The sequence below is a fragment of the Agelaius phoeniceus genome, chromosome 8 (genome assembly GCF_051311805.1).
Source record: "Agelaius phoeniceus isolate bAgePho1 chromosome 8, bAgePho1.hap1, whole genome shotgun sequence".
In the NCBI taxonomy this organism is placed as follows: Eukaryota; Metazoa; Chordata; class Aves; order Passeriformes; family Icteridae; genus Agelaius; species Agelaius phoeniceus.
Genome location: NC_135272.1, coordinates 17,158,703 through 17,185,318, shown reverse-complemented (window position 1 = coordinate 17,185,318; position 26,616 = coordinate 17,158,703). Strand labels below are relative to the sequence as shown.

The following is a 26,616-nucleotide window of genomic DNA, read 5'->3' as shown; positions in this document are numbered from 1 at the left end:
AACAGATGAAAGGGGTGCAGGTGTTGGAGGTCTTTATTGAGATTATAGCACAGATACACTTCTATAGTTACCTTTCCACTTTTATACGATAGTTAAAAATGCTTGCTACAGTGCACATATAATTTAGTAACCAAGAGAATCCAAAATGTAACTGCAGTTCAAATAAATAAATAACCTAAATTTTAAGGTTTATATTTCAAAAAGTAAAAGGAACTGTACAATATGAAAATATAACAATACATAAACATTAGAATCTAAAGTTTTGTAGAAATAAAACTGCAATTTCCCATACATAAACAGTGCAAGAAATAAAATTCAGATAAGCTTCTGAACTGGGAATTTAAACCATTTTTAAATTATCATGCAGACATAGCATTTTAAGCCATGCTGGTTTGTATTACAGCATTAATGGTATCCCTTTTACTTGAAAAATTGATAGCCATTAAGCTCACTGTGACAACTTCTGCCAATCCACTCTTTTCTACAGTACATTATACACAGAGGTATTCTGTTGCATTCAAAAAGTAAAATATTACATGTTTCTACTGAAAAAAGTCAATATTTTACTTTTCCCCCTCCAACATGTTAGCTGGTTCAAAATAATGTCATGTAGTAAAAACAGCAACATTTTTCCCAGGTTAGATGAAAAGAAAGAAAAACCCCCACTATATAATGGACCATAATCAAGAAGTGGTGACTACCCAGCCAACCTTTAAAGTTCAGATTTTTTTTTTTTTACTAAAAACGTTGAAACTATGGAGATGTTACCAAGTTTGAGCTCTTGTTTAAAAGTGATGAATACAATAAACCTGAAAAAACAGTGGAAGTAGTTTTTCTTTTATGCGTGTGTGTAACTAGTTACATACAGACTCGAATTAAGTGTTCCTCAACTTAGGTTTCTATACAAAATTCTCATTGAGGCAAAGAACAAGGAATGCAATTAATACCAAACTGTAAACACATCATTCATGTTACTCTGAGTGCACATCAACAACAGAAGAGTTCTCCTCATAAACTTTGGCAACAAGACTACAATAGGTCACAGCAGCATGAGTTCAACATGGAAGACTGGAAGCACTGCAAAAGAATATACTAAAAACACCAAGACCTCCTAGAAACCAGAAAAATCAGTGACAGGTGCCCTTCCTCTTGGTAAGACACTCTCCTGCTCAACTGCTGCTCTCTCAAAGCCTCATTATTATTACTTGTTTGGACAGTTCCATAGTCTCGGTCTCTGTGCTTTAGCTGCATAGTTGCCTTTGTTTGCACTCTAACCATTGTAGGTCCAAAGGGTTACAGTTCTGTCTGCAGAAGATGACAAGAAGGAAAGATCTTGCGTGTGCCACCTGCACTGAATAACTTTGTCCTTGTGCTCCCCTACCACCATCAGAGGAAGCTGCTTCGTCAGGTCCCCTGTGAAGAGGAACAGAAATCATTACTCATGTCATGGATCTGTATCCCAGCCCTCGGGTGAAGGGTCTTTTTTTAACCAGTTTGCTTACTTTAAGCTTGCATCTGTATTTCACCTTATGAAGCTCACTTGAGTCCCTTTTCTCTCTCACACACACATCGAGCATAACAAAAGGCCCCAGTGTTTCAGTTTTTAGGCATTAATGGACAAAGTACAACTTAAAAATGCAGATCTCCACCATTTTTACGCAAGGTGATTAAAATTTGATAGTCCAAGAAAATCAAGTCACTTGGACACACCCAATATCTTTCCTATTCTAAACTTACCCGATAAAAATGAGAATTACTATACTTTTTTAGAGCTTTCTTTAAGGGTCAATTTTTTGAATACTGTCTGAAAGCAATGGCCATCTCACCAGGCAAGAGTGTTAATTAGTGGTTTTACTGTAACAAGACCATCACGCCAAACCAAGATTCAGTTCACAGCCACACGACTTAGCAAATTTCCACCAGACACAACCACATACATACACATCCAACCTTTCAAAGCTCTACTATTTTTTCCCCTTTCCAAGTAAAAGCTGATCCTTGAGCCAAGTCCTCAACTCCAGGTGAAAAGGCCCGAAGAGGAAGGCAGCCTGTGACGCTGTGGCTGCGTTACCTTGCAGGTCTGTCACCTTGATCTTCATGTCGTAGGAGCCGGTGAGCAGGTAGTGCGCGCCGGGCGAGAAGCGCACGGAGCGCACGTCGCTGCCGTGCGGGTGGTAGCTCTGCACCATGCGGCCCCCGCGGATGTCGTACAGCATGCAGCTCGAGTCCTCCTGGCCCGTGGCCAGCAGCCTGCCGCTGGGATCCACTGCCACCGAGGCCACAGCACTCCCTGCAGGCCCACAGACACCCCACAGCCCACGGCACAGTTAGCTGCGAACAGCCACCTTTCTTTTTGTTTTTTTTAAACACAAGAACATGCATTGCAAAACAACACCGAAAGCTGGCCTCAAATTTAAGGTGATGTTGGCGGTTGGGTTTCTTTCTTCTTGACTTAGAGAAGTTTTCCCCGTAAGTTGCTAGGAAATTAATTACTGGGTACTTATAGGTACTTAAGAAAAACAAAAGAAGTGGCCAAGGTGGGGAGAGGAGTGTAGCATCTGGCTACTCTTCGTTTTCTCTGGGAGTTTCTCTCGGAAGGGAGGGATACAGCGGGATTCGGGGCAGGTAAAGGATGGGGCTGGCTGCGGTCTCTCTCTGCGTTTCGGAGGAGGACAGTGGGACCTGCGGCCTGGGGAAAGGAATTGGCTGCCACCGCCATAACCCAGCCGGGAGCTGCCTCGCTTCTTTCCAGCATATCCCCCTGCCCTACCGGGACGTCCCGCAGTTCCAGCTACTGGAAGCTGCTGCGGACCTTCTAATACATCTCGTCCGCCACCCTGGGATTTCTGCTGATCCCTGCCGTCCCAGCTCGGTGCTGCTCAGAGCCCTGCTGGGGCAGCGGGATCGGCTGCCCGGGGTTTGTGGAGCGAAGCCTCTCCTCCATCCACCCCCGCCCGTGTGGGCCGAGCCGCCATCACCGCGGGGTGCCCGAGCCCGGCCACAGCGCCCCCTGCAGGCGCGGGGGGTCAGCGCACCTGCCCTGCCCGCCAGGAGCAGCAGCGCCCCTACCGGCGGTGGCCGGAACTGCACCGGCGGGAAAGCGCGGTCAGGGAAGCGTCTCCGGGTCCCTGGCTCTGGTTGCTGTTAACGCCAGAGTTGTTGTTTGTGTTTGCCTTGTTATACATGCTAGTAAAGAACTGTTATTTCTATCCTCGTGTCTTTGCCTGAGAGCCCCTTAATTCCAAAACTGTAATAATTCGGAGGGAGGGAATTTACATTCTCCATTCCAAGGGAAGCTCTTGCCTAGCAGACATCTGTCTTTCAAACGAAGACAGATGAACATAACCAGCTAAAAATAAAAAAGACTTCATGGTTCAGCACTAAAAAACCTGAAGCCATAATTCACACTTTAATCATAGCAAAGACAGTATTAAAGCTGCATGAGAAAGTATCTGTTCCATCACAGGAAAGAAAATTACTCTTATGAAATAATGTGGAATACTGCAAGGAATTCACCCCAGCCCTAAAGTTTCAAGGACTTCAGTGAGGTTGCTGTATTTGAATGCACTTAAAAGTGTCTGTTTAAAAGTCAAAAGCACTACCCATCTACTGAAAGGAAATACTACTTTAGGAACAAACAAACAAACCAAACCACAGGTATGGATACCCTCGCAGGTTCTTTCTTTAAGCTAAGCTGCCCTTCTGTGCCACAACCTCCACTTGCGTTCACTCTGTGTGACATGGACATTTTCAAAGTCTATTTTCATGCCAGGATAGTTAGAAGAATGATAGCAAGTCTTGCCTGTTCCATGAAATGTTGTTCCCACAACACGAACACAGCTTGGCACTCTCAAATCCCAAAATCTTACAGTCTTGTCTTGGGATCCAGATGCAATCATCCAGCCACTCCATGTATAAAGTGCTAAAATATGTCCTGTGAACAAGAAGACTTCTTAATTTCATTAAGCATCATTAACCCAACACTGCACTGAAATATTACAGTTGGGATTATTTTTTGCACTCAGAGACTTAACAATCCCATGGAAAACCTGCATTTTGCATGATCCAGTGTATGGCAATACCCAGCTTTGTGTCTCCTTTGGAAAGAGGTGTGCACTCTCTCCATTAGATGAACAGCAAACATATTTAACAACAAACACTTTATTAGAATATAATACAGACCCAAAGTGTGACAGAAGCCACACTGTACCTACCAGTGTGACCACTCAGGGCATGCAGGCCTTGTCCACGCTGACAATCTGTTGTGTAAATGTTACAGTCCCCTGCTCCCGCACTTATTAAAATAGCACCACCACTTTCCGGGCCTTCCATAAAAGCAAGGTCTCTGATTGTCCCATCATGCATACTGAATTCCAAATCTGGTCCTACAATAAATTGAAAATCAAGGAACAAAGTAAGGCATATGTTGTTTGTTAGTGCTGTGTTCTTTAAAGAAGCTACAGAGATAATAGAATATTTTAGAGTGAACATGCCAGCAAGTGCACACGTGGCTGTGCACTTCAGCACAGAACACACTATTTCAGTTACTACAGTACAAATGACATCTCTAAGAATCTTGGGTTTGAGTGCTGCTGGAGCTTCCTACTTCCTAAAGTTTTGCAAAACGTACACTGACCAACCATCACCACTGCCATCTGCAGGCAAGGTTGCTTACAGAGTACATTTACTTCTTTTTGTAAACTCTGGTGAACTTAAAAGGTTTTGTTTGCCAGGAGGAAAAGATCATTGAGAGCACTGCACTACAAAGGACAAGGCAGACTAAGTTCAAAAAGAAAAGGTAAGAGCCACATACAACATGTTGATTAGGAGGGGTGGGCATGGAAAGTAGTATTTGCTGGGACAGAAACCTTCTTGAGATGGGTGAGAAGAGAGAACTAGGCAAGAGAAAAGGGAACTAGGAGTGGAAATAAATTCTTAGTGACAACCATGCTCTAGAAGTGGGTATGAACATCTGGTTGTTTTACTGTGGGGAGGAATTTGCCAAGAGATAGAAGAGTACCAGAGTCCTACAAAATGAAACCAAAACACAGCCACCCAACCCAAACAGAAGCCCAAAGATAATTTTAAGCCTCTCAGTGGTTCATTGCTGGATAGAGACCATGGTAAAAAGGAAAAAAGACTGAATTAAAATATTGGAATAAAAATAACAACACATCAATGTAAACTGAATGGTTTTTACAAATACCGGGAAAGTAATTGAAAATAAATTCTTTGAACTAAATATACAACACAGTACCTGTTGCATTACAAGTTTCTGCATTAAAAGGCAGCACTTTCACATATTTATCATTAGAACCAGTAGCTAACAGCTGTCCACAGGGACTCCAGGCTACACAGTAGATTGATCCTTTATGATGCTTATTCCTCTTGAAGCGAACTACAGGTTGTTTAGGAGTATTATAAGCACTGGTAAAAGAAAAAAAAAAAACCCAAACATCAGATTTCTTTTTATTTTTAAGGGAAACAAAGTATTCTAAAATGAAGATACTATTTTTCTGTTATTTTGGGTAACATGAAATTCATGACTACTTGCACTGAAACATATATATGTGAACAAAGACAAAAGGATCTTCTCCTCATTTTCTCAATTTTTCCTCATCTTCCTATTGTATCTGTGACTGAACATGTAAAAAGAACTTACCCAGTCCCTTCATCTGTAAAGGGTTGATACAGATAAACTATAGTAATTACTACCTATAGGACAACAAAACATTATCCCTAGAGTCCAAAACTGGTGTGAGTTTTCTCTACATCCTTCATATGTCAACAACTTAATTCTGTGACCACTTTTGAATATGCACAAGTTCAAATAAGCAACAGTAGGCCAAGCCTGTGCAAGAAAAACAGATTTACCACTCTATGTTCATGCAAAAATCCTGACAGCATCTACATACAACACAGATTATTATTTGTAAAACCGTAACAGCTTTACACACTGGAATTTGTATTTCCTTGACTGCAATCAATTACCTTCCCACAATGTTCTTTTTCTGCTCTCACAGCAGGAAGAAATCAAGTACTTAGGATAAAGTATTGCAGTATCCATCTCCATATCACTCCAGTAAAATCAACAGGAGAAATTCAACAAATTAAATTGGTATTGAAAAAGTTCATAAGCCTTACTATAAATACTTGAACAGAAGAGGCAGAGAGAAAAGACAGAAGACAATCTCCCAAGTTTTTCAAGAAGCTCAGATGATTAACATCGCTTTAGTAAAGAATACTAAAGTAAACCCACATAGCAGCCAATTTTATTTTGTTGCCAGAGAGGAAATCCATTACAGATTAGCCTAAATCAGGATCATTCAACACACTGCAGAGCTCCCCAAATGGCCTAATGCCTTATCTCACACTCTGAGTTTGGATTCACCACATCACTGACTCTCTCAGGACATGGGAGCACCTGCCCAGGTCAGAGATCACATGTTGCCAATCCTCTGCATTGTGCAGCACTGTGATTATTTGAGCAACATTTGCAGAACTGTAACATGTACCTGTCAGTGTTTAACCTTAAAGGTGTGCAAAACTCCCCATACTACAATTACACCTTTTGAGAACAGAAAAAAAAACCAACTCCAAACCAACCTGTCTTGAATAATTCATCAGTTTGAAGGACAAGTAAAAAAAGAAGTTTAATTGGGCCAACAGAGCTTCAAAGAAGAACTATTCTACACAACCTCTTTGAAAAGCACATAATTTTGAATGCATGTCTAGACTCATGTTGTTACAAGGATTAGAATATCTTTAAGATAATGTAATCTCTCTGCTGACTTGTAAATCCCATGATGAAGTATTTTAGGCAAAGTGTAAGCACAGTTAAAATCAACAGTAAGTGGAAGAATTACAAGTTCAGAATTAAGGAAATCTCAGTATTCCTTTCGTGTCCAGATGCACTGTGTCTCTTGTCACATCAGATTGTGCACTGCAAGTACAAACTAAGGCTGCAGAGTTGCTCCAACTTTTCCCAGCGAGCAGAATAAGCAGCAGTGCAGGAGCCAACATGTTTTGCACTGCTTACCAGCAAGAGGCTGTTTGGGCTTCAAGCCCAGTAAGCTGCCTTGTGTTAGGTAACAGAAATCAATTCCTTTTTTTGTTGTGTCAAACACTGCTCATAAATATTATGGAATTAAACTTCAAAGGCTACCTTACTGATGATATTTGAGGAAAAGAAAAATCAGATTACTTTTTGAACACTTTGGAAGCCTGAACATCAGTCCTAAAGTGGGAAGATATTCCAGATAAAATCACTGTGCACACTCCCTATAAAATTGTGAAGTTTTAGATGCTTCCACTTCTCCCCTCCTCCAAGAAAATAACACAATTGAAGCAGAATTAAGGAGATTGTTATTGATTTGGCAATATTTATTTTCAGGTATATTTTCCCTGTCCTATTAAAAACAGGTGGAAAGGAAACTAAAAATACAGGTGCACAGTAAACCACAAATGATTCTTTTTCAGTCAAGGAACCAATATACCTATAAAACAATGTTTAGAGTAAAAGCAGGCCAACAGGCACGCTCTGGCAAGTTTTTTGCTGTAGAAGTCAAGAAGATACAACTTTCTCTACTATTAAGTCTGTCCTCCTGCTAGAAACTGAATTTTGTGAAGCCCAGCTTGTGCTGGCTTGGCAACCGACACATGCTGCTGCCTTCTTCCACTGCTACAGCTGGAATATCAACACCACAGGCCAAGCAGCAAACTCAAAAAAGCTCAGTTGCTGAGACAAAATAAAACAACTTTTATAAGCAAAAGTGTGGTCTTGTGGCAAAACATCTTGTAAATAATAGAGAGCAAAGAAGCAGACCACAAATATACAAATACTTAAAGCACATTATCTTATTTTTGTTCAGCAGGATTCCAAGGACAGCATTGCTGTAGTTTTATTGTCATAACTGTAGTTATGACAATAAAATAAAGATAGGAAACGTACAGGTATCAGCAGCTCAGGAGAAAAGTGCTATGATAGAGAAAAATAAATTATTATATTAGCTTTCTTACCTTGGGTCAATTACTTCTGGATAGGCACAAACTCTCAAAGTTTTAGAGTTGGAACCAACAGCATATAAACTCCCACTGGGATGAAAGGCTACAGCTCTGACAGCTTGTGTGTCTTCTAGAGTATTAATGCAAATAAACTGCTTTTTTGATTTGTCATCCTGTGTAGAAGGGTAACAGTACAATTAGGTTCTTCTGTGTAAAACTGGACATTTGAAAGTAGGTGTGACTGCTTTGTGGAATAATGTAAAGCTACTGTAGCCAAGTATTAACAAGTAGCAGCACAGCAGGCTGGATCACTCAAAGCACAGTTTTGTAAGCAATGTCTACTCCAAGTCCAAGAATGCTCTTGAAGCTCTTTTCTTCAACTGACTTTTACAGATAACATTAATTAGTATTTCTCATTCTCCCTCCAGACTTCCAATTGCTTTTGTTCCTCTAAACAGCCCACCTCAGATGGGCAATACTACAGTTTATTTCTGTGTAAACACATTTGATCTGTGTGAAACTTGCAAGGGGAACAAAGCTGCCTTTTTACTGAAAACAGTCCAAGTCAAACAGTTTCTAAACCAAACATAATATTAAACATAGAATCAGATTTTCACCCTGTACGTAGCACAAAGTTATCATTAAATTATGCTAAGCTTTATTACATCATCCTCTTTGTGACTTCATGACCAACTTTCTAAGATTATGATTTTTATTCATGCAGAAACTTTGGAATGTACTTATTGCAGTTATTAACTATTCCCCTGGTTTTTCAGACCATACTGACTGCAGTACAACACTCAAAGTTTTAACAAAAACACAAAACAATGGTTGTAAAAGACATCCCATTGGAGCATCTGCTGTACAAGGAGAAACTGAAAGGGCTGGTACTGTTTGGCCTTGAGATCAGAAGGGCTTTTCAGGGTGTGCATGTGTGCATTTCATCAGTATATACAAATATGGGACTGGGGGAATGAAAAAGAGCAGGACTCAGCCGGACTCCAGTGAAAGGACCAGAGGCAATGAACAACCAAATAAAGTACAACAAATTCCACTTCAACTTTTTTGGTGTTTTAAAAACACTGTGAGGATAGTCAGACACAGGATGAGGTAGCCCACAAAGGCTGGAAAATATCCTGCATCCTTGGAGAGACTCAAAACCTAACTGGACCCAGCCCCAAGCATCCTGCTCTATTGACCCTCTTCTGAGAAGTGCATTTGGATTCAGTCTCCAGATGTCCCTTCCAATCTCAATGGTTCTGTGACTGTAGGCACTGCACCAACCAAAATTCATTCTAAATATCTCTTAACAGTAAGAGGATGTCACACTCAGGATTAGGTACTGAATCTTTTGATAACACAAATGGTAAAAGACAAGAAGAAAACTCACCTCATCGCCTCGTGTCCTGGACAAATTCCCTGAAGAGTCTTCTGACTGTGGCTGAGTGACAGCATGCTCTGATGCACTGGGATTTGGTGAAGTGTTTAACATCACAAGACAAATCAACAAGAGCAGGGACAGATTTTTTGGTAAGTATTTTTCAGACTAAAGTCACAGTTTCAGTCATTCTCAGAACTGACTAGTTTGTGCAAAGTGTTACTAGATGTCTGAATCATTACCATTAAACTGTTACTTTTACAAGGGACAGCCCTATTTGCAGCAACTCCAAGCATTGAACAAGCGAACTCAAGTTAAAAATATTGTTTGTTCTGCAACATACCTATGTATAGATACAATATGTACACAGAGGGGGAAGAATTACTGTTTCTTTCAGGTCAGCACTACTTTTATTCCCATTCTGCCCTGCTGCTCCCTTCATCTAGTTTGTGTTTCATAAAAAAGCTCCCAGAAACTTAGAATAACACAAAATAAACAAGAACTAAACGTCTAAGATGGAATAAAAAGTCCAAAATTAAAAACAAGCATAAAATATAAGCCATAACAAATAACCACTATTCCTGATGAATGCTGCTAAAAAAAAAAACCAACAAAACCACAACAACTTTATAATCCCTACTATTTAGAAAACACTGATCATACCCCTATTCAATGACAAATTAATTTGATAGCTAGATAAATACAAACAGCTCTCCCACAGTGCAAGCAGAAGGGTATTTCCAGCCCTGAATGCTCTCCAGCAGCTCACCTTTGACTGCCCTGTACAGGTGACTCTTCAGGAAAGGGAATCTGGTTAGCTGATGCACACTTGCGAGGAGTGCTGGTATTCAGATTTGGGCTGTCAGCTGTTATCCTCTGGCTACCATCTGAAGGTGCTGATGTGAAGTTACTGGCTGCATTGGTAGATGCAATCCCTTTGCTCCCATTACATTGCTGGCTGAGTGTTTGTACATCATTTCCAAGACTGTCCATACCCATATTTAATTCTCCTAGTTTCTGGATAGATCTGATAACAAATGACAAGTTAAACCCAAGGTCATTATGAGAATTTACAGAGGGATATGGGTGAGTAGAAGAATGAAACTCCCCCAACCTATTAAGAAACTGCTCAGTAAGGTTCTGTTGCTGGTCAGCTCCATCTTCTTGATGGACTCCTCCCTCTAACAACATCTGCTGGTACAACTGTCTCTGCTGCTCCTTCTGCTCCAAGTGCTGCTGGTACCGCAGTCTCTGCCTGTAGTACTCCTGAAACTGCTCTGTGGAATCACGAAGCTAAAAAGAAATGAGAATCACAGATGGAATTTAAATAGCTAATTGTGGTATTTAACATAAATATTTACTTTCTGGCTCAATATTTCAACACAGGTATCAAAAAGCCAGGAGATTCATCTCTGAGGAGTGATGATTTTATTCTTCCTTAAAATCAGACAGAACTCACATATTAAAAAGAGAAAGCACTTCACTGTTGAAGCAGTCTGGTCTTTATAGCAGTCCTTATAGTTCTGAAGGAGACTGCTCTTTCCTACAACATTTTTAAAGTATTAAGATCAAAACAAAAAAGTGATTGAAAATTGAAAATAAACCCCAGAAAACTATGTAAGTCACACTCTCATTACAAATTTAGTATCTTCTGCCATGTTGACACCTCCCTGCCATCAGTCTGCAGACCCATTTTATCTCTCCCTTCAGCAGTGGTCTATCCAAGTGTTACATTTTACTTTTGAAATTGGTGCCTGTTTTAACTCTAAAATTCTTTACTTTCTGGACCAAGCCAACACTTGAGCTTCCTTTCTCATAGCTTTTTCTCCTTTACAAGCTGTCTTTAGCTTCCCACACTGCCAGCTGCCCAGGACTTGCTGCCTTCTGCATTCCTAAACCTTATTTTTCTTTCACTTTTCTGCTAACAGCTGAGAACAAGATAAAAATGAACAGAAGACCAAAAACACTTTAGTCCAAGGCCAGATTATCCACACTGAACTGCCCTACATTTTCTGAAGAAAAAAAGCAAACTGCATATTTACCTAATAGAAAAAAAACCAGAAAAATACTAATAGAAAAAACCAGCAATAGTAAAAAAAACACCCCTTGCATGGGTTTTTGTTTATTTTCTGGAGTGACAGCTTTGTCATCCATGATTTAAGTTATATAAGGACATCCTCATAACTTTGCATTAGTTCACACAATTCATACACATTCTGTCTTTAAATTCATGAACTCTTCCCCATTCCTTGGGTTATCATCCTAAACAACAAGTATATTCTTGTCTATTCTTCTTTTCATGACTGGCACTTATTTGTTACAATTTTATTCAATCTTTTGATTTTTTGCGTTCTGTGTCACTATTTCCCAACTAACATACAAACCTAAAATATGTTGCTCAGAAGCTGTATTCTATAAACTCTGGCTTCTAAATCAGCCTCTACAGAAACACATCTAAAACAAAGCTCTGAAAAGAAGCTTTAATTTTTTACTCCTACAGGTATATACATACACCACTATGATGTGGGAAACAAAACAAGATGAAATTGCACCAGGTACTGCATTTATTTCTACTTACGTGTAACAGCCTGGCCAACATCTTCACCACAGCACTTCCTGTCCTCATTCTCTCCTACAAATTCTGCATCTGTTTTACTGTTTTTTCCCCTCCTGAAGCCTGCCCTGTTCTATACCTAGCTTAGCTCTTCCTTCCCTTCCAACATGCACACAAAACAGCACTGCAGCAGAAGTGACTCAAAGTCCTTGAGGGGAGTGAAGTCCTCAAATGTGGAGGACTTTGTTAATCTTACAGACCCCACTGCCTCACTCAAGAATCTAGAGCCTACTAGAACACAGCCCTGTCAAAGCTAGGCTGGTTTTCAGTCTCAATGCTATTTTTCACTACCAAATATAGAGACTGGTATTTAAGTGTGGAAAAAGAACAGAATAGGTAACTGTTTTCATTGTTTCCTTCTGAGGTATTATTTCACTTACCCCATATTGCTGTTAAGGAAAAAAAAAAGGAGAAAAAAAAGATAGTCAAGGCACAGGCCTTCAAAGATGAATTCAAAAAAGGTTACACTATTGGATTCTGAATAGCAAAGATATATTTATGAGGGAATTGCCCAATTTTAATTTCTCTATGTTCTAGACAACAGCTAGTACAAGATGACCTACAAAACGTAGTGTTAACACCAAAATTTACAATCTACATGCTGGATTTCTCACTTGAACATGAAGAGGAGGCTTAAGCACTGTTTAACACAATCTAACATTTTTCCCCCCTTCCTTTTAACGATATACACAACAGTTTAGCTGGACTGCTGATGTGACAAGGCACTCTAATCAGCTGCATTACAAACTCCAATGACAGCAGAACTTTATACAATGGGGGGACAAAAAGTAGGAGTTCCTTTTACAAGATGCAATATGGCATTTTTACTATAGTAAAAACAAGATTCAAAGCAACCCATTGTCATGCATGAAGTTCTCCACACAAAGGCAAATCATTATGAAGTGATCAGAACCCAGCTCAAAGGGCCTCATTATTTTTAAACAAACAAGCACTACCTCATTTTTCTCTTGTTTGGCTGATCCCTGACTCTGTGCTGCATTGAGTGGTTCATTCTCTGGAGCTGAGCTCTGGCACGAGGTCTCACTGCCAATGGGATGCTGGGGCTCCACAGGAGTATCACTTCTCGCAGCAACATGGAAAACAAGACATGCTTAACTGAGAAAAATTAAGAGTAGAAAATCAAGTGGAGAAAGATAACATTCTACAGTAAGATCTGGTAACACAGCATGCAAACTGCTTAAGTCACATCCAACTGAAGATACTGCTTAGGGAGAAAAATGCCACTTGCAATGTGTTACACTAAAAAAATGAACTTCCTGACAAACAAAAAGTACAGTCAGTTTCCAAAAACCTTACTACCATAGCACACCCCAGTTTCATTTTTATCCCTACATTTGAATTCTACATTATTTAAATAAACTACTCAAAATCTTCCATTTCAAAGCAATTATATGCACAAAATGCATCTGATATACTACAAGACTAAACTCATCCCAAAGGTATCAGTTTAATCACCACTACCAACGGTGATTGGAACATTCCTGAAAGTGCAAGGTAGAAAAACGTTGATATTGCTTTTGCTTTTCTTGTGTTATTAAGTATTTCTGCATGACACTCTTTCCAAAATGGTTTGGCAATCAACCAGTAGATCTGAAGAACACATTAGAAGCCTTAGATGCCCATCTTCAGTTTTGCCAACTTAAAGTCCTTTACTCAGTGACTTGGAGCAAAGGGTTTTTAGAAGCTATTTTAAACTTTTTGGGTACCTCTGTACAGTAACAGGAGCAACTCAGCTGACTGAAAGACAACTGCTTAATGAACTCAACTTATAAAAGAAATGCAGTGTTTCTGTCATGTGCCAAGAGGAAGCAAGGGCCAGATTTACAGAAAGCTCAGCTTCCACTCTTGCAAATACTACCATTTAGGCTGGACACTTCACCTGAAGTTGGATTTTTTGTCTGAAAAATATAATGCCTTCTTGAAAACTAGGGGTCAGATTCTGACCTTCTAATCCTAACTTTCAAGAGATGTATTATTAAGGAAAAAACATATTACAAACTTCACATGAAAAGACCTACCTAAAGAGCTGCAGCAATTAACCATCTTCTTTAGCCTGCACAATGATGTTGCTTGTGCAGAATTAATCCAGTACTCCAACATTGAAAAGGGAATTAAAAACCTCTCAAGAATCAGTTTTAACACTGGACCTTGGTGTACTCACACAAGTGATAAGGTTTGCCATAGATCAGTAATCTTAGAGGGTTCACCATAAACTAGCATCTTCAGGAGGTACTTACATTACTGTATTTCCATTATCACTGGTGAATTGACATCAGTTTGGCAGTGTTTGTTTCCTTTTTACCAAGTTTAATTACAGCTGCTCTTTACCATAACACAACATATGGAATATTGCTCCAAGGCAAAACTAATAGAGACACCAGCTGTGGCCTGGATTGATCACCACAGCCCCAAATGTAATCTGCTGGCTACTGCACCCAAGTGCAGGGCCAGTTACCCATCTGGTCCTCTAAGAGGCCAAAAAAGCTGGCAGCTGCTTTCTAGGGAAGCTTGAGTAAAACCATTAGAAAGGGACAGAACTGCTGATCAAAAGAAAGGCCAGGCAGAAACATGAAGATAAACTCTCAACTGATAAGTACCATTTTTCCCAGTTACCAGGACATTCTCTCAAAAGTCAATTTAGAAGTCTACATTTCATTAAAGAACTTATTAATAACCAACTATCTCAAAGTTCGATACAAAAAACATAATACAAAAAACATTCAGCTGCCTTATTCATCTTTGGTTTAAAAAACAGGAAGTAAATATTTCAGCTGAGATACTATTGTAACAATTTAAGTGATACAGGAATGCTACAACAATGGCATATTGCAAGTCCCACCAACTTCACTGGGATATGGAAATTGCTCAAGTGTACTTCAGTAACTAATTTACAGTGTCAGAACCAAAATTATTAATCAAGATTTGAGGACAGAACGCAATGGAGAAAGATGGGAGTTAGAGCTATTTCACTGCATCCATTGACTTATCTGGAATGGAAGAACACAGTAATACTGAACACAAACCCTAGCTAGACCATATCACATACTCAGAGCATATTTGTGCTCTGTGCTAGGAAACTTTAAGAAGGCCCAAATGGAACACATAAGGCTCAAACCCAAATATGAAAATCTATTTAGAACATAAAAGCATAAGGAAGAAAACACCCTCTATACAGAGTTTAATTACAACAGAATTTAAACATCCAAATTATGTTTCAGTGTTTCAATTATGTTCAGAGTTACAGTGCAGGTAAGAACACAGAAATAGTGCAACAACAGCTAAGGTGAAAACAGAGCTCTAGGTGCACCTACCGCTCTGGTGATTCTTCAAAAATGCTGTGACATTCAGTATTCTCAAGCATGAGACTCCTGCTGAGATTCTGTACTCCAGGGTAGTGGAAGTTAGCGAAGGAGTGCGACATGGGAGACGTTTTGGTCCCGAGGTCTGTGACGCGCTTGTCGTGGTTTGTCAGTCCACACGAGAGCCCATCCAGGGCAGGGTTTAAGGAGCGGGTCATGTAAGCGTCCGCTGACTGAGGCCGGCGCATTGGGGACGATGGATAAGGAGAAAGTTTGCTGATAAGAGGTGTCAGAAGGTCAGCATAGGCAGCTTTTGTGGGCTTGAGGAGTTTATCAACGTGAATATTAAGCATCTTTTGTTCAAAAGCACAAGAAAACACGGTAGCTGGCAGATTCTGCAGCCACGACAATAAGCTGAGGTCCAAGTCATCACAGCCATTACCACACAAGAGATCAATGCCCAGCAATACTTCACTTTCTGTGATTTCTTCTCCTGTAGCTTTACTCTGACAGAATTCCACACAACATTCGTAAAGCAATCCCTTCATCACAAGCTGAAACAAGCGGTTGTTGCTTGCTTTGAAGCCGGCCTCGCTCAGTTTCCTGTCTGCTGGGATGAACTCTGCCACCATGACACAGGCTTCTTCAAAGCAGTGCACCCGAGCCGTGCTGGGATTCCAGTCCTTGAACTCGGCGTGGTTGGTGAGGCGGGGCAGCGTCAGCAGCAGGCACAATTTGCTGTAGTCTTCCTTAGAGGGACAATATTCCTCCAGCGCGTGCAGGCACTGCACGGCCTCTCGCATGGTGAATTCCAGCTAGGGAGAAATAATATCAACACAGCAATCTGCAGCACGTGTGTTTCCACAAGGAAAAAACACTTCAAGAACAGGCAGCAACAGAATTCGTCTGCTATCATTCCTTTATTGCTATTACTGCTTATATGTTAATTAAAAAGCATACAGAGTCTGAAATTGCTGATACAAGCGCAGTTACAACAAATTCCTAGATGCTTTGACTTCCTAGAATCCCCCATCCAGTCCCATTTTTCACAGATTCATGGAATGTTTTCATGTCACTGCAGATTTGATGGGCTTAAAATTTCAAATCTGTCACTGAGCAGCTCCAATTCTATTGTAGCACAAAAGGTTACTTCCATTCTCAAAGCCAGCTGACTTATTTTCCCCTTTATTTCTATAACCTATGCCAGTAGCTTTTAATAAAAGCCTTGTAGATTGCTCTAGCTTCCAGTGATTAGCAGCTTTTATACTGAGATTTTCTCTTCTTCTATCAAAAATGTTAAAAAAGTTCAAAGAGCTCTCAGAAGATAAGACCTCCAAATGAATAGAGGGCTTTATTACAAAGCCTGTTTATAGCTAAGAGCCAAGAACCATGTTAAATACACAAAATCAGACATTTTTAGTTACACAGATGTAAAAATCAGTAAAAATTCCCGCTTACCCATGTTACATAGACACTGCAATACTTTGATCCACACCACACCAACACATTTGGTAGCAACAAAATAAGGAAAATTAATCTGATTTTCCCCCTCTACTGCTATCCCAGTAACAGTACAGAGATTGAGAGATCAAAGGACTATTACTCCTCCCATTTACAACCAGAAAAATAGACTTACTTTTAACTTTCCCTATGCTATCAAGAAAAAACCCTGAAGTACATTGTAAGTGTAATGGGACAGAGAATTAAAATCAATTCAGTCTGGAAAACAAAATCACTTGTCTTAAAATTACTGTCATTCTTCATTTTTAATTTCATAACATTTTTGTCTTAGAAATTTGGTATTACTGTGCTGTCAGCATAAATGAAAAACTGTAACTAATTTCACAATCTGCACACCTTCTTTGCCAGTTTGAGTTAATGTCTCTTTCCATATCAAAAACTTAAGTCCACAACTCCTGCTGTTTGCAATTTAACATAAGGAGTCCTTTGTGAACACATCTGCTCCCTCAAAAAAACCATTCTCTCCAAAACAAACCAAAATTAAGCATATAATTCATTCAATCTTTAATCTGACTTGAATTACCACAATAAATTGCTGTGATTCTGAGACCTGCTTCAGAATATTTCTGGGGTGAAAAAAAGTATTAAAAAGAAGAAGAGCCTGGTACTTTAGCACAATGGCCTAAAGTAAGTGTGAGGGTCAGGACCACAGACACAGCATATGGTCACTGATCTATCTGCAATATTTCAAGCAACCCTTTTATGTACAACTGTATTTGACATCAGGGAGCCACACTCACTTCCAAAGAATACTGACTACTTTATCCAGTGTTTATGAAACCATTTGGTAATAGCTAAAATTTGTGTATTTAATGCTGGGAGCTTCTGCCCTGCCTTTAATCAGACTAATCTCAAGAGATTTTCTGACTACCAAAAAATCCCCAAACCAGAGGCAATTCTTACATGCTGAGGCTCATCTTCTGCTGACATTGCATTATTCACACATAAGGCTTCCAAGAATTTCTGCTTCATAATAATGTAACGAAACCTGCAGGTGAGAAGAGAAATACTACATACATCTTGCTCCAGAGTAGTGAAACATTATTCTAGAGACAAGCAGGCTATTTTACATTAAATTTGAGTTAGGCATAGCTATTGTCATGACAAGGAATTCTGATATGAATTTTAAAAAATTGGTAACTACAGCATATTTTTTTTTTAAACAGCAAATTTTTTTCCATAAGTGCTTTAAGAAATACTCTATTAGAAATATCAGAAGGCTAATTAGAAAAAAAAACAAGTATAGCAATCATATTTCTTGAATAGAAGTATGACAGAGCATCTATTAAAAGGTTGTACAACATGCATTATATTCCTGAAGTGTATGGCACATGACAACTCATTACGGAATGTGTGCATGTATTTTAAGTACAAGTTTAAAAACACAGGCACAGCACACAGGCTAGAAAAAACCAACAAAAACTAAAGTGAAAAACTCATAACCAACATTTTCATAGACAATATTTAGAAATCCATGTGTTTTCCAAAACTCAAAAAAACTGAACTCTGACATACATTCTATTTTACCTTTTCTTGTCGAATTTTTCCATACATTCAAGAGGCTGAATAAACTGAAGAACCTCATCCCATTGGCCATCAAGAATCAATTGCCTAGTAAAAGAAAGGATCATTCCTTGAATGCCACTGGACAAGAACATCCCTTTTCTAAGTAAGATGCTCATTTAAATACAAAACAATAATTTAAATACACAACAGGTCATCAATCTGCTTTGAAAAGTCAATGTTTTGCACAGGTACCAAAATAAATTTTTAGTAACACTAACACTAAGACCATAAGCCAAGTCTGTTCTCAATATTTTGAAAAAAATAACTGCATACTAGAAGGAGAAATATTAAGTACTTTTAAAGGCACGTAAAAAAAAGACAAAATGGTCCTGTGTCTCCTGCTTTACCTGTTATTCTTAAATAAGAAAAAACAACAAAAAACCTTCCTTGAAGAGTTTGAATAAAGGCATCATTTGAATGAATACATATAATTAATGAAAGAGAACTTAGAAATGTTCATTTTAATGGTATAAATACTGCTGGGGCTATCTTATGAAGGGGATGGGAAAACAAAGAGCTCCCATATTAAGCATGTAAAAGGAAGAGCTTGGCAGGAAGGGTGCCAGCACAGGAGCTCCAACTCCAGGATCAGTGGGCTGGACTGCACAGGTAGAGCAGCTCAATTCCTTCATGCCCTCCTGTCACACAGAGCTCTCTATTAAAGGCCTAGGCCTACAAAGGAAAGATGAGTTTCTTCAACTAAGCTAACAATGAAACAAAAAAAAAAAAAGTTGGATTAATAGGTTGACTCTTTCTGCAATTCTTCTTTCATTTCATTTTAGTCCAATATTTGTAATTTTAATGAAAAGGGAAGACAGGTGAGGTTTGCTCAGTCATAAAATGTAATTTAAATGTTTCAAGATCAGCTGGATAAGTTACTTTCTCATGCTTCAATATTATTAAGTACCTTTGGCATGAACAGAAAACATCAATGCTGAAAAATTACTGTGGATGTATACTGATTGTTTTTAATAATATTGAGGACAATATCCTCAATGGTAAATTGCACCAACCCTCATGCCTTGATGATTATATATACTCCTTTCATGTTGTTAAATTTAAGATAAATCTAAGTATTATTTTGAAATCCACATAATATTTTTAGGGAAAAGCTCTAGAAACCACTTATCCTTGATCTTAACACTAAAATACCATGAAAACATTTTAGAAGTCAATAAACCACACTTTCAGGGCCATGGGATGGGTAAGCAGATAATGGCCCATCACAGATGCAAACAGCCCTTGCTTTCCCATCTTATTCATACCCATAATTTTCCCCCCATTTAATCTGCACTGGCACTTGTTAAGGCTCCTTCCCACTTGAATTCATTGATGTGTCAGAAAAATAACAAAGTTAAACTGAACAAGCAAACAAAAAAATCAATGTCAATGCATGCTACTGCTGCCTGGTCAGTGACTGTTGAGTGGCTCACACAAGGATGTCAAGTGACTCCAGAGCTGAACACACTGCAGGGTTGGGCCACAGAATGGGAGCATGAAAAAGCAGGACAAGATGAGGGCACAAGCTAAGATCTCTTGTTTAGTGGTACAGGGCTGGTGACTGAATACAGTCCAATGCCTGGATTCATCAATGTGGTATTTAAGCACCAGAAACAGAGGTCCTACCTCAGGAAGAGCATGTCATCTGAAAACAAGCCATTAATGACCCCACTTTCTTTCTCAAGTGCCAGCATGCTGATGTGAAGCTTCCTTGAGTTCAGAAAATCTAGTATTAGCTTAATTATTTCAGCTTCTTTAACGTTCACTGTTTCTTCAGCCGTCATGATGGCAGCCTAAAAGAAGAGAAAGAATTTTAGCTGTCATCAATATCTTATTTTCTGCTTGGTTAGCAAATGTTGGCTACCAACAAAAATAAAAATGCAGATTTATAGGACAGAACATAGTGGCATTACAAAAATTAAAGGTTAAGTAATTGATTTTGAGGTTGACTATTAAGCCATAATTAAGATCTACCAATGCACCTGCAACTTCTCCATTTCTGTCCTATGCATAAATAGGGGCCCAGATAAACAAATCTACCAAGAAATCAATCCTCTAGCAGTGTGAAAATATTGTGCTTACTAAGTCTGCAATATGTAAAATTTTCCTCTCTGAAATGCAAACAGTGAAGTTCAAAGAGCATAAGAGTCACTTGCTATGTCATCATCTAGAGCTCTCACATATGAACTTAAATATTTCTAACACATATAAAAAGCACAGCACACTAAAAATGCCATCTCTCCTTCCCTTAACTTTGAAGTAGCATATGACAGCTAGGCCAGGGGTTCTATTCTTCCTTCCTAAGGATGACTATTTCTGTCTACTCCCCTCATGAAGGATCTAAAGCTGCCAGCCCAAGGTGGCCTAGGACAGGGCCTGCTGGCTGCCGGACTCTACACACTCCCTTGCCTCCAGCTGTGTGCTCCCGGCCCTTCCTCAGCCCTCCTCACTTCTGCCACTGCAGGAGCTTTTCCACCTGCTCATGGAGCTGGCTCAGGGCTCTAATGAGCTCTCCAGGCAGCTAGAGAAAGTGGGCAGAGGTAGCTGGGGCCAGCAGGCTGCTTGTTTAAAGCCCCCACAGATACAAGGTCCAAGATCCTTTGCAACACAATTCCTCCAAGGATATGGGAACTGCAGCATGTACTCCTCTTAGGAAACCTAAATTAAATTCTTCTTTTGGCTAAGTCTTGCCTGATTCCACTAAGTATGACAAAGTAGAAGCTGTTGAACTTTATTTTTCAAATGGTACAAAGACTTTAGAAGTCTAAACTCCTAAACCAATCTGCTGAGAAAGAACTGGGGATGAAGTGAAAAACCCACTAACACAGCCAATCTGCACAGTAGTGCCTTGTCAGGAGCCCTAAAAAACCCAAACCGAATCCCCCCCACACCTAGCAGCACTCCTGGAACCACAATACAATTTAACAACAGGAAAATTTCAGTTTAATCCCATGCTACCACTGCAAAAAGGGGCAGTGCCTCTTCTCACCTCTGCACTCACGCAGGCACTCCCAGCCCCCCAGATGGGGAGTGCTGAGCCCGGGGCAGCTCAGGCATTGACTCAGCCCCATGGCACACGGGCACTGACTCACTCACCCCATGGCACACGGGCACTGACTCAGCCCCATGGCACACGGGCACTCACTCACTCAGTCCCACGGCACACGGGCACTTGTGCTGGCACAAGGAACCAGCACAGCTTTGCTCTCTGGCAGCAGCACAGGCTGCACCTGACTTCAGTGCACTCTCATTATCAGTTTAAGACCAGAGAAGAAGCCAGTGCCAGTGAGGAAACCTCAGCAGGATGCAACAGCCCCAGGCAGGAGAGACACTGGAGCACAGTGAAAATGAATAAAGCTGGGGGGAGATGACCACACAGAGCAAGACAACCACAGCAACAGGCTAGAGTTCCCAGTGTCTCTCCCTTATAATGCAAAAGGGGACCTAAGATTTGTTCTCAATTCCCTCATGAAATCATTCACTTATGCAGATCCAGCAACTGAAAGACAGCCAGCTGTGGGCAACCCATCTTCCAAGACAACTTGAAAAATTATACAGCCTTCATGTACCTCATGCCTGGAAAACTGATGTTAACAAACTATCTACCTCCTACTAGGGAAATATGCACAGAATCTGAGTAAGTCTGAATAAGCCAAACACCACAAACACTCAGAGTATTAACAAGAAATTGGTTATTTACCAGAGAGGAAAGGAAGAGACAATAATTCCATAAAACTCCTCATTGATCACTGTAAACCAATGCTAGTGAACTTGAAGGGATACAAAACCCTAGGCCTTAATAACATGGTTTATTGCACTACTGTCTAAACCCCCAAAATTTCCATCTTCTTCACAACTGTATGCCAATATTTTCCACCTAAGTTTTTGCCAGAACATTTGACTAGCAAAGCATTTGATTATAGCAGCACAGTTTATTTTGGAACAACAGAGACCTAGTTGTGCCAGATGAAATGGCCTAACTTCTTAAAATGGCTGGGTCTAATTCTCATTTTAGTCACAGAAGACTCCAATCACCACCTATTTTGATGGGTTTCATGAAAGACACACCCAAAGACCATAGGCACACTCTCAGCTAGTAAAGATAAAAGAAAAAAAATTAACTGGCTTGCAGAAAGAAAGATACACACACCCACAAATCAAAATCCAGAACTTGTAGAAAGATGCTTTTTCCTTATGTTTTAGCCCTTTTTAAACTTCCCCTTTTGGCAACTGGATATGGATTTTTGGTCCCAGAGAAAAAAAATTCAACCCTTCCCTTAGACACTGAAGGCGGGGAAAAAATCAATATAAATTTAACCAGCAGTCTAGTATTAACATCTTAATTCACAACCTCATCTAAATCATTTACACTTCTCTTTTATTATGCTTCATGACACTGGTGGTTTTTATATAAACTAATTAACTTTCTTGTAAAAAGACAAATTAAGACTTAGGCAAAGCTAGACTGAGATTCCCCATCAGAAAAAAAAAAAAATCAGACTAAAAATTCCTTTGAAGAAAGGAACATCAAGTCCAGCTTTCTTTTCAACAGGCTTTGCTGGACACAAGTAAACAGGAAGCCACCCTACACAGTTTCAAAGGTTGTCTTAATTATTTATATATTATACTGATGACAAAATGAGCATATTATTCAGTACTTTGATTCAGAGTGCATTGGCATTATGTAAAATCCAGCATCTGTGAGTTGTCTTCCATTTTCCATTGTAGGTTTTTTTTAATGAGAGGTTTGTCCTGAACATAAAACCTCTGACAATTGGAACACTTCACTTACTTCATTTTCATAAATCAGGGTAAAGAATGGTTGCACCCTCCATATTTGATATAGGACTAGTAACAACACTTTTGGGGTACAGTAAAAGAAGAGAGTATTACAACATCCAGACTTAGTTTGGATACTGAACTTCTGAAAAAGAGCTGAAGTACACTGATGAGCTCATCCATTAACAGTATTATGATAATATTCAGTGTGCATTGCCTATCAGTGCAACACAAATAGCTACAAAAGAACAGTAAACCTACTAGAGAAGATTTTCACACCATTGATGGTTTTTAGTTTGATGAGCTCAGACTTCTCTTATAAGCATTATGCTGTCAAAATAATAAGCAGCATTTTATCATGAAATTATAAATATACACAGGCTTACACATCACCCTCTATAAAATCTATGAGGTTCTCTGACATTCAGTAGTATGTCAGTATGTGTATAAATAAAAATAATAATAATTAAAAACCAAAGAACAGCAGGGAAACTCAAGATTAGAGCTCAAGCTGCATCTTTGGTCCATCACCCTGTATTGCTTTCTGCCAGCACATATGGCACACAACGTCACAATCTGATCAGCTCAAGCTCTAATACTCAAGAATGATGGAGGCACAGCATTAGCTTGAGGTATAAATGAAAGCAAATGAGAATTAGACCTTAATATTTCAGGTGCCTTGTATTAACCACATTTCTATACAACCTTTTAATCTTGCCCAGTCTTTTCAGAATGGCACTTCTCCACATCTTCCTTCCTTCTGTCCACTCCCTCTTATCTTCTGCTATTTCTGTACTTATTTTTCTACATCAAGAAAACAAAAAAACTTCTTGCCACAAAACTGACACATCTTTCCCTTTAACTTTAGTGAACAAGATGTTGTTTAAACAAGCTCTTTGGAACATAATACCTAATGCTAAATCTCTCAGCTAGAGGCTTCATCCTTGTTCTGTTCTTGCTCATGTTCTAAGAACATGTCAACAGCAAGAACCCTCTCGTGGTGTTAAAAGCATAAGAAAATAACTCTTAAAACATTAAAAATATTTATAGCCGCTTATGCATATAAATGTACTATTTCAGGAAAATGTTTATAAACTAGAAGCATCTAAAGACAGGTAGCTTAAAGAGAGAGATTGTCTAGGGCTTTCTTAAAAGTAGTTTAAAATGCATATGCATTCATATAATAAAAATAAAAAGTAAAGTTTAATATTGAAAAAAAAAAGTGAAATTCTACAGTAAGCACTATTCATATGTTATTTATCAACTGAAATAAATCACTTGCCAATAGCATAAAATATATATCTGGAAAACCAGGCAAGGAATATAAAGTCCCTAACTATTCTGAAATACAAGAAAAAATATTATAGTTCAAATCTTAAGGGTCATGCTGTGAGAGCAGTGACACATTTAAAGGGACACTCAATGCCAAATTAGGAGCCTTGGTTCACTGACAGCTGCGATGCGGACCCAGCATCCTGGTGAGCTGTCACAGAAAACCTCAGTGTGAACAAGTCATACATATTTTAAAAGCTGGCTATTTTGCATTAAGCTATTTCACCTTTCAAGCCACCCTACAGTCACTTACATTTGACTGTCCTGCCCTCCCAGAGGCCACTCCAGACTTCTGGCTACACAGAGCCCACTTGGGGTCCAGCGAGGCCCTGGTGGCTCCATTTCTGAAGTGCCCCCAATCATCCTCCAGTTATTCTATATCAGAAGAATTTATTATTAAAAAAAAAAAAAGGACGAAGACTATAGGACTATAGGCCCATTTTTTATCACAACTGATTCCCACAGCAGAGCTTGCTGACATCCATTTCACCCTAAATCACACAATTCATTATCTCAAATGAAATGCACTGAGCATACTAAGTAAGGCCTTAATAAAAAACCCTCACTAAAGTTCGCACAGCTGAACTCTGAGACCTTTTTTACTCCAATACACAGCAAATCGGTGTCCTCTCACACACCAGCCTTTCCTGCCTCACACAGATTTTTCATTGGCTTGCCATCTAGTAATCCATTTTGTTCCCCAGCTTAGATCAGCTGTTGCTCTCGAGCCACCCGGTAATTCCTGTCTCACCACGCTTGGGAGGTGACCGCAGAGCCCTCAGCATTCACCAGCCCCTGTTACAGCACGCACACGCCTTGCCCAGCGCATTCCGCACCACGAATGACAAAAAGGTGACATTAAATTATGCAATGCTTCACATCACAGGGAAAATATAAGGCAGAAGAATAAGAAACGCCAAACAACTTCCAAAGACTATATATTAACGCCTTTTGACTGTAAAATCCCGCGTTGTTCCAACATTTTCTCCCCCTCCACGCGCGAATCCATAGGAAAGCCGGCTCCGCCGGGTTCATAGCAGCCGCCCCGGTCAAGTGCGCCGCGCCGAGCCCGCAGCAGCATTTCGGGAGCGTGAGCTCAGCACCAGCGGCGGGCAGGGCCGCACGGCCCCGGCGCAGGTCCCGCGGGGCACACAGCGCTGCCCCGGCCCGCACCGCGCCCGGGCTGCCCCGGCCGGGCCACAACAAAGGGGCGGCGGCGCTCGGGCGTCGCCGGCAGCCGGGGCGATGCGCCCGCCGCGGGGGAGACACGGACGGGCCCCGGGCCCGGCAAAGACGCCGGGCAGCGCCCACCTGACGCCGCAGAGGCCGCGGTCCCCGCCCGCAAACCCGCCGGCCCCCGCCATCCGTCCCGGCGCTCACCTGCGGGGCCCCGCGGCCCGTGCGCGCCGGCACCGGCGGGGCGGGAGAGGAAGATGGCGACGGGCCCGGCCCAGTACCGCACTCTGTCTGGTGCCGCTGGTCGCTCCGCTGGTCGCTCCGCTTGCCTCCCACCCGCACCGCTGCCCGCCCGGAGGCGCCCCAGGGCCCTCCCGGCGCCGCTGCTGAAGTGGAAAGCGAAAGGGGCGGGTCGGAGCCGCCCCGCCGCGGGGGCGGGAGGCAGGGAGGGACAGATGGCGGCGGCGGGCGCGCTGGGCGGGGCCGCTTTGTTCGCGGCGGGGTGAACCCGCCCGCCCGGCGGGCAGGGCCGCGCCCCGCGCTGAGGGAACGGGGGGCGGGAGCCGGGCGGGGCCGCAGCTGCAGCCCGGCAAGGGCGGAATCCCCCGCGCCACCTGCAGCCCGACCGCCCCGCGATGCTCCTGCCGATAGGAGCGCCAGCCCTGGTTCCTAATGTCAGTGTGCAGGAGGCATTTGGGACTGTCAAGGCAGCTCGAGTTGGAAGTGGTGGCACGCTGGGTCTGGGATACATCCTGCGCCGTGCGGAATTTCAGCAGGCGGCCGCCCACTCAGAGCCACAGGCCCTGAACACAAAACCCGACCCTTTTCCCTGTGAAACAAAACTCACCAGCCCAGGACCCTGATGTTATTTTGCAGGAGGTGCTACCGCTCAAAGTGGGCCAGGCCGTGTTCCCAGGGCTTTCCGA

The 26,616-nt window shown here is 41.0% G+C and overlaps 1 protein-coding gene across 1 annotated transcript; it reads right to left on the bottom strand.

Moving 5' to 3' along the window:
- Nucleotides 1-15: 15 nt before the first annotated feature.
- WDR47 (WD repeat domain 47) lies at nucleotides 16-26,179 on the bottom strand. Its single transcript, XM_054638596.2, has 15 exons — nucleotides 25,895-26,179; nucleotides 20,030-20,196; nucleotides 18,365-18,448; nucleotides 17,741-17,825; nucleotides 15,329-16,131; nucleotides 12,953-13,076; nucleotides 10,497-10,675; nucleotides 10,152-10,409; nucleotides 9,395-9,470; nucleotides 8,020-8,177; nucleotides 5,258-5,427; nucleotides 4,215-4,385; nucleotides 3,803-3,934; nucleotides 2,072-2,290; nucleotides 16-1,413 (listed from the first exon to the last, which is right to left on the bottom strand). Exons 2-15 carry the CDS (start codon nucleotides 20,185-20,187, stop codon nucleotides 1,271-1,273), a joined length of 2,760 nt encoding a protein of 919 aa, XP_054494571.1. The 5' UTR covers nucleotides 20,188-20,196; nucleotides 25,895-26,179; the 3' UTR covers nucleotides 16-1,270.
- Nucleotides 26,180-26,616: the final 437 nt, after the last annotated feature.